Raw genomic sequence first — 9,469 nt, 5'->3', positions numbered from 1 at the left:
AGAAGGACCTGAGATGGGGCCCATCGTTCCCTGAGACAGGGATCCTGAAATGCGCTGAGTAAATAGGCTCCTTGTCCTACCTGCCCATTTTGATGTGGAATCCCCACCCCTGGAAACAGGCTCAAGCCTGTGGTTGTCTGTGTCCCACATGGATTTCTTGGCTCACACTGCCTGCAGCCTGACCAAGCCACCTCCAGTCCCGTGTCCCCGAGCACAGCCTCCAACGTCCCCCTAGCAACTCATAAGGACAGGCATGTCCCCAATGCTCCGGGCACTGAGCTAACATCTAATGCTGAATTACATGGAGGCACTCAGCAAGTCACTCAGGCCATCGCTCTAAGACACACAGGTGAGGAGAGCACAGTGTCCTTGTCTCACGTGGGCACTAGGGAGATTCCTGAAGCAGCCCAGGATACCCAACTCCACCAAAGAAAAAATCAGACCCATTTCTGTATAAGAATATATTATTTAAAAGACAGTTTAAAAATAAAAATTCTGTACAGCTTGTGAAGTCCTGTTTTTTTTTTTTGTATCAGTGAACAAAATGTTCTTAGAAAACGATCTCGTGGTGGCAGGCACTCAGGACCACTTTTTCCTGCACGGACGATCCTGCGAAGCTCGGCCGGCTGGGTCCAGAGCAGTAGTCTGCAGCCCTCTGCTTTCTTCAGGCACGGTCTGCTTGGAAAAGGGAAAAGATGCTGGTTTGTGTTGGTGGGATCAAAAATGCTCTGGCAACACCACAAATCTCACAGCATCACACACAGTGAGCAATTTTTCTGTATCAGATTCTCTGCTCGTTGAACAGCTAAAACAAGAAGAATGGGATTATTACCTCTAGTTTAGAGATTGGGGCTCTGCGGCTCAGAGAGGTTGAGACACCTGTGGGTGTCACTCAGCTGGTAATGAGCAAAGCCTGGACTCATGTGGTGTGACCAGACCCCATGGCAACTGAATGAAGTGGTTTGCCTTCTGCCTGGACTGAATGAATAGCCAGGACCCACAAGTGCAGAGGATGTGCTTGTAGTGACATAAGCAAAGACTTTATTTCTGAGAAGCTTTGAAAAATGTTTTCTCTTATAAGTGGTACCTATGCTAATCGGATGAGATGGTTGGATGGCATCACCGACTTGATGGACATGAGTTTGAGCAAGCTCCAGGAGCTGGTGATGGACAGGGAAGCCTGGTGTGCTGCAGTCCACGGGGTTGCAAAGAGTCAGACATGACCGAGCGACTAAACTGACTGATGCTAATCATTGATCATTTTCCATTAACTAAGGCATGACTCCTTCGTTCAGAGCCTAATTGTAACGATTATATGCTAGGACGAGACGTTCCATTTAAAAATATTTGTACATACAGATTTCTTCCCTTCCTTCCCTTTCTCCGTCCTTCCCAGCTTTTCACGCTGTCCCTGTTTCAGTCTGAAAACTAGTCAATCCTAAAGGGAATCAACCCTGAATATTCATGGGAAGGACTGAGATTTAGCTATTCATGCTGAAGCTGAAGCGCCAATACTTTGGCCACCTGATGTGAAGAGCCAACTCACTGGAAAACTCTGATGCTGGGTAAGACTGAAGGCAGGAGGAGAAGGGGATGACAGAGGACGAGGTGGCTGGATGGCATCACCGACTCCACGGACACGCGTTTGAGCGAGCTCCGGGAGAGAGTAAAGGACAGGGAAACCAGGCCTGCTGCAGCCCATGAGGTCGCGTGGACCTGGACACAACTGAGTGACTGAACAGCCACCGAGACATCATTCAGAACAGCGTTACCTTCGCTCTGTCTCCCGAGGTCTCTGCTTTTCTCTCTTGACGTGGCGCTCCCAGACGTCAGGCTCTCAGCCTTCTGCTATGACCAGGACAGAGCACACAGGAGGTGACGGACAGTGAGTGAGTGACTGCCTGTCTGCTCAAAAGCTTCCTGGGACAGGAGGTGCTAAGACATGTGAGCAGACGTGCCCTGGGGGCGCTTCCCAGACACAGCTCTGCACGGTCCCCCTTCCCGGCCGTGGAGCCTCACCACGTGGCCTCTGTCCAGTCTTGGACAGTGAGCTCTCGCCGGCTGCAGGGGCAGCCCCAGAGCACTGGCTGGATGTTGAGTCCATGGCCCTGTTACTTCTTTGGTGGGTCAGCTCTTTCTGGGGGCAGGAAGGGGCCGTGGAGGGTCCTAGTGGCCTTCTGGGCAGCCAGCCTGGGACCTGGAGGCTGAGGCGTTTGCAGTGACGGCTCGAGGCTGGACCAGGGGGACCAGGCCCGTCAGTCCTCCTGTCAGAGGCCACGGCTGGGGGACGTCTCCTCTTACATCTGTTCTCTGCATCATATACTCTTGGGCTTTTGGGGTTTTGTGACTTCCTGGGAGGAAAATCCGACTAGAGAAATTGGTTGCCGGCTGGGATTGCCCATCGACCCGAAAGCACCAAGGTGCGTCTGGCATTGTACACAAAGGAGGTTGAGAGGAGAGCCACCTGGAGGCTCAGCAAGGCACTGTGGCAGTTCCTGGCTGAAAGGCAGGGTGGGGGCCCTGCCTGCAGCGAGTATGAAGAACAAATGGCGTGGGAGGGGGCCCTCGGTGTGGGTGGGGTGTGCCAGGCAAGGCCCAGTGGGGACCAAGCCCGCAGCAGCAGGGAGGTGGATCCCACTGCACTGGGCACCCGAGAGAGAGGGGGAGGGAGGGTGGATGGAGGGGAGGCCAGACTTGAGTGACTGGATATCACAGGGGCAGGTCCCAGGGGTCCCAAGTGGGAGGGGGCCCTGAAGCAGGTCTGCACCCTCTGGGGTCCTGCTGGGGCCAGACCAGCTCTCGCAGCTTCTCTGAAAGCCTCCACCCCAGCTCTGAGCCTCCCTGAAACACAGGACCAACCCCAGTAGCCAACTAGAGCCACACTGGGTCTTTCGATCCTCAAGGTGCTAGCAGAGTCCATGGCTGGGTGTGGTGGTGGCTTTTCCAGAGACAGGGAGTCTCTTCCATGGCCTTGCTTCTGAACAAAGTCGGCCCTGGGAGGAGGGGAGGGACTGCATGGGGGCCAGAAACCCGCTCTGAGGGGACGCAGGTGGCAGAGGCCGTGATGTCCTCGAACCCCCGTGGACCACCACAGACTCCTCCCAAGGCTCTGTGTCTCCCATGCTGTGAGCTCCCTGAGGACAGAACACCTCTGCATCGGGCCTGGCGTCTATGTGGGACAGATGCGCTCCACTGGAGGCCCCCTGGGTGGTGTGGCCGAGCGGGGTGGGGCCCGTGGAGCCCAGGCCCTCACAGAGGCGACTCACCTCCCTAACGGCATCGTCCATCTGCTTCAGCTCCTCGTAGCGATCTCGGGACTCCCACAGCGGCTGCAGCATGAGCTCCTCAACCACGGGGAAGAGCTGTGAGAGAAAAGATGGCTGTCAACAGGCCGTCATCCTCGCGGGAAGTGCATCGCAGGAAACCAGCCACCTGGGAGACGAGCTTCCATTAGGGTCACGGCGGGGGCAGAATCCAAGGTGCTCGAGGCTGGCTGCCCAATGGCTCCTGGGAGCCTGCGGGGACAGAGCTGTCGGGGACAGAGCACCCCACCTGCCTGTTCTGAGTCCCACTGTGTCCTGTTCTCACACTTTCCAAGAGGACCGGCAGAAGCCGCTCCCTCCTTCTGCCTCCCAGAACCCCGAGATCCCACCGCGGACTCTCTTCTCCCAAACGCCAACCTCGCCAACCTCACCCACCAGACTCCGGGCAGCCATGGGTGGGTGGAGTGAAGGCACCCTGCACGTGGCCCGGGACCCCCTCTGCCCGCACCACGCTGGGGCCTGGCCCCACCTGCAGCTCTGCCTCCTGCCTGCAGTGCCCATGGCCCCGGGTCCACCTGGTGAGCATGCTTTGTCTTGGAGACTCAGCTCTGAGGGGGCTGCCTCTCCCTCTGAGGAGCCACCTCCTCAGTGCCAGGAGGCACATCCCCGCCTCCCTGCCCCCCGGGGCCCTGTGCACACAGCCCCCAGCCCCAGCCTGCTCCTGCAAGGGAGGAGGGCAGGCCCACCATTGCCACTGCTGGCCAGCACCTGCCGCCTGCGGGGTAAGGGTGTTGTGGGGCTTGAGGAAGGGTGCGCTGAGGTAGTTCTGGAAGGTTGCTGAGAACAGCACGGGGGGTCCAGGCCAAGGCAGGCTGGGCTCAGAGGTGGAGGCTTGAAGAAGGTGGGACCAGGAGCCACGGGACTCTCCGGAAAGGCCGAAGTGCCCAAGAGGATGGGCGACTGCCCAACAAGGCGGGTGGTTTGCCCTGTGCTGGGGGCACTGGGGACCCATGGAAGATTCAGGAGAGGGGCAGAGACTGTCTCCTTACTGAGGATTAAAGTGGTGATCGCTGTGGGCATGGGGCAGACAGGGGCGGGCAGGTCAGAAAGTCCTTCTGAAGGCAGAGATGAGAGGCGCTGACAAGGCCTTGCTGGTGCCCTGGGGTGGGGGGCACCGGGGACCCATGGAAGATTCAGGAGAGGGGCAGAGACTGCTTCCTTACTGAGGATTAATGTGGCGATCGCTGTGGGGGTGGGGCAGACGGGGGCGGGCAGGTCAGAAAGTCCTTCTGAAGGCAGAGATGAGAGGCGCTGACAAGGCCCTGCTGGTGCCCTGGGCAGGGGGGTCAGGGTGGCTCCATAGACATGGTGGAGGAGGGCCGCCTGGCCCAGGAAGGGGCAGCGAGAGGCTCTGTGGTTTTGCGGCTTGGGCTGGGGGTTGGGCACGGAGGCCAGGAGGGGTGGCGGGTGGTCTGTTTGAACTTGGCGGGTGTTAGGTGTGGTGGGCTTCAGGTGAGTGTCAGGTAGGCGGCTACTGCATATGTGTGTGTGTTTGAGTGTGTGTCTGTGTGAGTGTGTCCATGTGCCTGTGTGAGTGTGTGTCTGTGTGAGTGTGTCTCCATGGGAGTGTGTCTGTGTGTGTCCATGTGCCTGTGTGAGTGTGTGTCCATGGGAGTGTGTGTCCATGGGAGTATATGTGTGTGTGTGTTGTGTGAGCATATGTCGTGTGTCTGTGTGTGTCCCTTTGTGTGTGTCCATGTGAGTGCATGTCTGTGAGTGTGTCCGTGTGTGTGTGTGTCCATGTGAATGCACACGTGTATTTTTCCCTGCTGGGCCAGCAGCTCGTGGAGGTGGTCATTCACCTTGGTCACTGTCTCAAACATCGGGATCAGGACGAACTTGATGAAGCCGATCTGGGCTGTGGCTTTGGTCACTTTGTCCCGGTCCATGAATGGGGCCACGGGGAGGCCCTCTGACTTCTCACGGTCACTCTGCAGGGAAGGTACCGAACATGATGTTAAGGAAAGAAACACTCGTGGAATCTGGGAGCTTCAGGGATCACTGCTCTCAGAGGAAGAGAAAAACAGCTAAGATGCCAGCAGAATCACCCGCATCACAGAAGGTAGTGACTACGTGGAAGATGAGGAGGCTCTAAGTGCCATCCAGGGGCCCCTGAGCCTGCCTGGTGTGTCCAGGGGAGGGGAGAACGGCTCCAGGCCCTGCTGGCTGTTCAGCAGCAGAGCAGCTTGTAGACCAGCACCCCCCAACCTGCGACCCCCTCATCCTGGCCCCAGGCTCATCAAGCTGCTCTAGAGAGAGGCTTATTGTCCCTTCTGACATTTTCCGTCTTAGGCTGGCTTTGCTTCCTGTCCCAGAGTGTCCCCAGCCATAACTGTTTGGTCTCATGCACCCAGGGGCTCCAGTCCCTGCAGGAGGCCCCCATCGGGTGGGGGGAGTTAATCAGTGGTAACAGGGCTGCTAACATGGTGACAATTTGACACCAGCTTTTCCTGCTCATCCCTGTCTGTGTGTTTCAGATTACAACCCCACGCGTTTCTGGCGTGCCCCTGCTGTGAAGGCTTCCAGAAGCACTGACACTGGCCACCTCGGTGCCTCTGTCACATTTCAAACAGGAACCCTGGGGCTAAAGAGCCCCGGGAGGTGTGGCCAGTGCGACACTCTTACCTGCATGAAATATTCCTCCAACAAACAGTCCACCCACGGTTCTGCCACCTCCATGGGGCGGACCTCGTTAGAGATGTCGCAGCATTTGATCAGTATCATCTTCAGCTGAAAGAAGAGACCTGGACTCAGCTGTGCAGCATGGGACACACGTTGCTTGGCTCTGGGTCTGGGCTTGTCATCACAGGCCGGCAGGGAGGAAGGTGGGCAATGCAGGTGGAGAGGAACTGAGCTTTGCTGTGCCCCCTTTCCCCTGCAAGGGCACACTTCCCACTGTAAGGGGAGGAGAACGGGGCATCACCACACCCCCACGGATCAGACTCTTTCCTGGAGGGGCTTGAGTAGCAGGAAAGCGCCTTTAACACACGGACATTTTGTCTTATGAACCATATACTGCAAAGCTCACAAGTATCTCTTTGATCTTGATGATACATAAAAAATACAGACAGATAGTGCTGTCAGGAATGAGAAGAAACCCAGTGGGCCTCCTGAGCACTGAAGAAGTACGTTAGAAACATGGGGTGAAGGGGACCCTCACACAGCAGCAGGGAGCGTGCCCACAGGCCTCGGTGACAGGGACAGAGTAAAGGGAAAAGTTGTGATTAAATAGTTAATTCCCAGGGGGCTCAAGAGCTAAAGAATCCATCTGCCAATGCAGGAGATGCAAGAGACAGGGGTTTGAGTACTGGGTCGGGAAGATCCCCTGGAGAAGGAAATGACAACCCACTCCAGTATGCCTGGAGAATCCCATGGACAGAGGAACCTGGCGGGCTACGGTCCATGGGGTCGCAGCGTCGGATATGACTGAACATAGACATGCGTGTGCACACACACACACACACACATAGGCACACACACACGCTCTAATGGATTATACGTAGAGAAAAAAATATGCGAGACCCCTGTAAGTTAATGATCACCCAAGAAAGTGAGTTTTCTTAACCACAAAACCAAGCAGGCTTGCTTAGCAAGAAAACCATGCTATAGAAGCTTGGGGACATACCCTCAAACAAAAAACAACGGCGGCGTGCGACCCACATCCTGCCGAGTGAGCTGAGTAAGTTAATGCCTCCTAGGACATACTCTGCACACATAAAATACAATAATTTATGGAAAGGTGACATCTCAAAGTGAAAGGCCCTCACCGTACTGTGACCTGAGATCATTCTTCTGTGCTGCATGACAGTCCTGGCTTAAGCGTGTAGGGACAAGAAAACTCCCCCACCCCACCTGACGTGGAGGAGGAGCTGATGATGGAAGCATGATGTCCACTCCAGAACGACGAAGAAGGTGGTCTTTTCTGCTCTCCCTACGTTTCCTTTGACTATAGAACCGAGCCCACCAAGTTCTCAGAGTGTGGCACCCTCTCACCCACCCACTTGTAAGCCTCACAAGCATCTTGTTCTAATCTCTCATCTATAACTTTGCCTCTCATTGAATTCTTTCTATGCTGAGACATAAAGGACCAAGGCTACTTGGAGCCCCTAGAAACACCACCGGGGGGTTTCATCGGCACCCCATGGTCTGAACACCACAGGGGAGGCAGGGGTGGGAACCACAGCCCTGCTGGTTAAAGGGGGTGTGGTGGGCCTGTGAGAGCACAGTCACACAAAAGTCAGGGTGGCCCTAGATTCTGCCCTCTGTTCCCAAGCCTGGCACTCCGTGTTGGCTGGGCCTCTGCATTTGGGGCTGCCTTCGCCCACTTATCACATTCAAATCCGAAGGAGATGGAAGGATGGGAAAGGAATTCCTTTAACCAGGAGAGGGGGTCCTACTGGGGGTTCGGGGGCTTTCCCTGTTAAGCACTGGGACTTTGAAAATTGGTGTTGCTGATACCTCACTCCAGGTGAGGGTATGCATTTTCCTTTGGTTTCTTGGTCCCCAGTCTGAGCTGGGGGGTGGGGCTCACCCATCAGCCCCCAGAGAAGGAAGAAAAGCCCACTCACAAGGGTCATGTGCTCCTTGTTGCTGTAGTCAAAATTCTCCATTTTTTCTTTGAAAGAGTCCATGATTTCTGCATGCCTCGCCATGTCAGTGGCCAAGATTAACGTGATCATTCCCTGAGAAGTGGAAGCAAAGAGTTAACACGGGGCATGATCGCAATAATTAGTGAGCACCCACTGTATGCGGAGCCCTCTGCTCACGTCACTTCATTCAGACCTCATGCCGGTGCCAGGGGCGGGTACTGTCCTCGTTTTTATAAAGAAACTAAGACCTGGAGAGGCTAAGGAGCTTGCCCAGGTCACAGCTGGTGAGTGGAAGGCTGGGGTTTGAGCCCAAGGGTGCCTGATGCAGGCTGCGTCCCCAGAGAAGGCTGCTAGTCCAGGCCCACTAGGAGCATTCAGCTGCAGAGAAGAGGCTCAGCGTGTCTCCTTGTGAAGTCCAGACGGTTTTAGCCAAGGACAAATGTTTCCTGCCAGTTCACTAATCTAGATATACGGTTTGTTTCTCCTAGAACTTGTTGCTGGAGGTCAATGACCCATTTTCCGTGAGTATTTTTTCCTTATTATCTAATCTGTATGTGACTGTATGTGCATATCTTGCTTGGGAACAGTCTGATGATAAACAATAGCATTCTCCTATTAACAAGTTTGTAAGCAAAAGTGAAATGTTTTTAATACAAATATTTTATGATCTTGTTAACCAAATGTTAGTTTCGTAGAAGTAATTTGAAACCATGACCATCCATCAACCTACTAATCCACCCATTAATTTATCTGTCTACCCATCCATCCACTTGTTCACTCATCCAACATCCATTCATTTGTTCACTTATTTATCCATCCATCTATCCATCCAAGTGTCCATCCATCCGTCCGTCTCTCCATCCATCCCTCCACTTGTCCACTCATCCATCCACTTATTCACTCGTTCACTTATCCATCCGTCCACCCACTTGTTCATCCACCATCCATCCATTCACTCATCTATCCGTCCATCCATCCATTTGCCCACTTGTCCATCCATCCATTCATCCATCCATCCCACAGATATTCACAGAGCACACCTCTGTGCTGGGTATGATCTACTTCTCCAAGAAAACACCACCAGAAACATCAAATACAGAACTTAAATCAGTCAGTACAGATAAACAGTGTACTTGGGGAGGGGCCATCACTGGCTTTCTGAATTGTGCCATTTCTTGGTAAGGATTTAATTGTTATTAGTGAAGGATCTACTCTTGCGATGAGTTATCCCTCAAGATACTCAAGGACAAAACATTACTGAAAACTGGGACAATGGATTTTACCCCCAGAAAGCATTAAAGTCAGTAAGGTGTCCGGGGCAGGAGCAGCAGTGTGTCCCTGTGTGGGCGGCAGGAAGCAGGGCACGTCCTTGGGGGCGTGTCCCCTCCTGCTCTGACTGCTCCTCACACGAGGGGAGGGGGCCAGCTGCCTGGATGCCCTGGGCTGAGTTCCTGGCAGGGCTCCTCACCTGGCAGTCATCAGGGGCGGCACACAGGAGGGCCCTGCACCAGGAATCGGTGACTCAGCAAGGCCTGTCGTTAAGCCCTGGCTGAGCAC

General features: G+C 54.7%; 1 protein-coding gene across 3 annotated transcripts in view; it reads right to left on the bottom strand.

Annotated features, from left to right (window-relative positions):
* The window catches only part of PDE9A (phosphodiesterase 9A), a 106,306-nt gene continuing 97,283 nt past the window's right edge, over nt 447–9,469 (bottom strand). For 2 of the 3 annotated variants that reach the window (XM_018051719.1, XM_018051722.1), the window contains 6 exons: nt 7,892–8,005; nt 5,949–6,053; nt 5,126–5,254; nt 3,267–3,362; nt 1,773–1,848; nt 447–675 (listed from right to left, as the gene is read on the bottom strand). In XM_018051719.1, coding sequence (XP_017907208.1) covers nt 665–675; nt 1,773–1,848; nt 3,267–3,362; nt 5,126–5,254; nt 5,949–6,053; nt 7,892–8,005 — 531 coding nt within the window. In that variant the 3' untranslated portion in view covers nt 447–664. The remainder of the gene's footprint in view (nt 676–1,772; nt 1,849–3,266; nt 3,363–5,125; nt 5,255–5,948; nt 6,054–7,891; nt 8,006–9,469) is intronic. The other variant, XM_018051721.1, reaches the window with a different exon arrangement.

This window comes from Capra hircus, chromosome 1 (genome assembly GCF_001704415.2).
Source record: "Capra hircus breed San Clemente chromosome 1, ASM170441v1, whole genome shotgun sequence".
NCBI classification, from domain to species: Eukaryota; Metazoa; Chordata; class Mammalia; order Artiodactyla; family Bovidae; genus Capra; species Capra hircus.
Note: the sequence above shows the minus strand (reverse complement) of the source record. Positions and strands in the feature narration are given on the sequence as shown.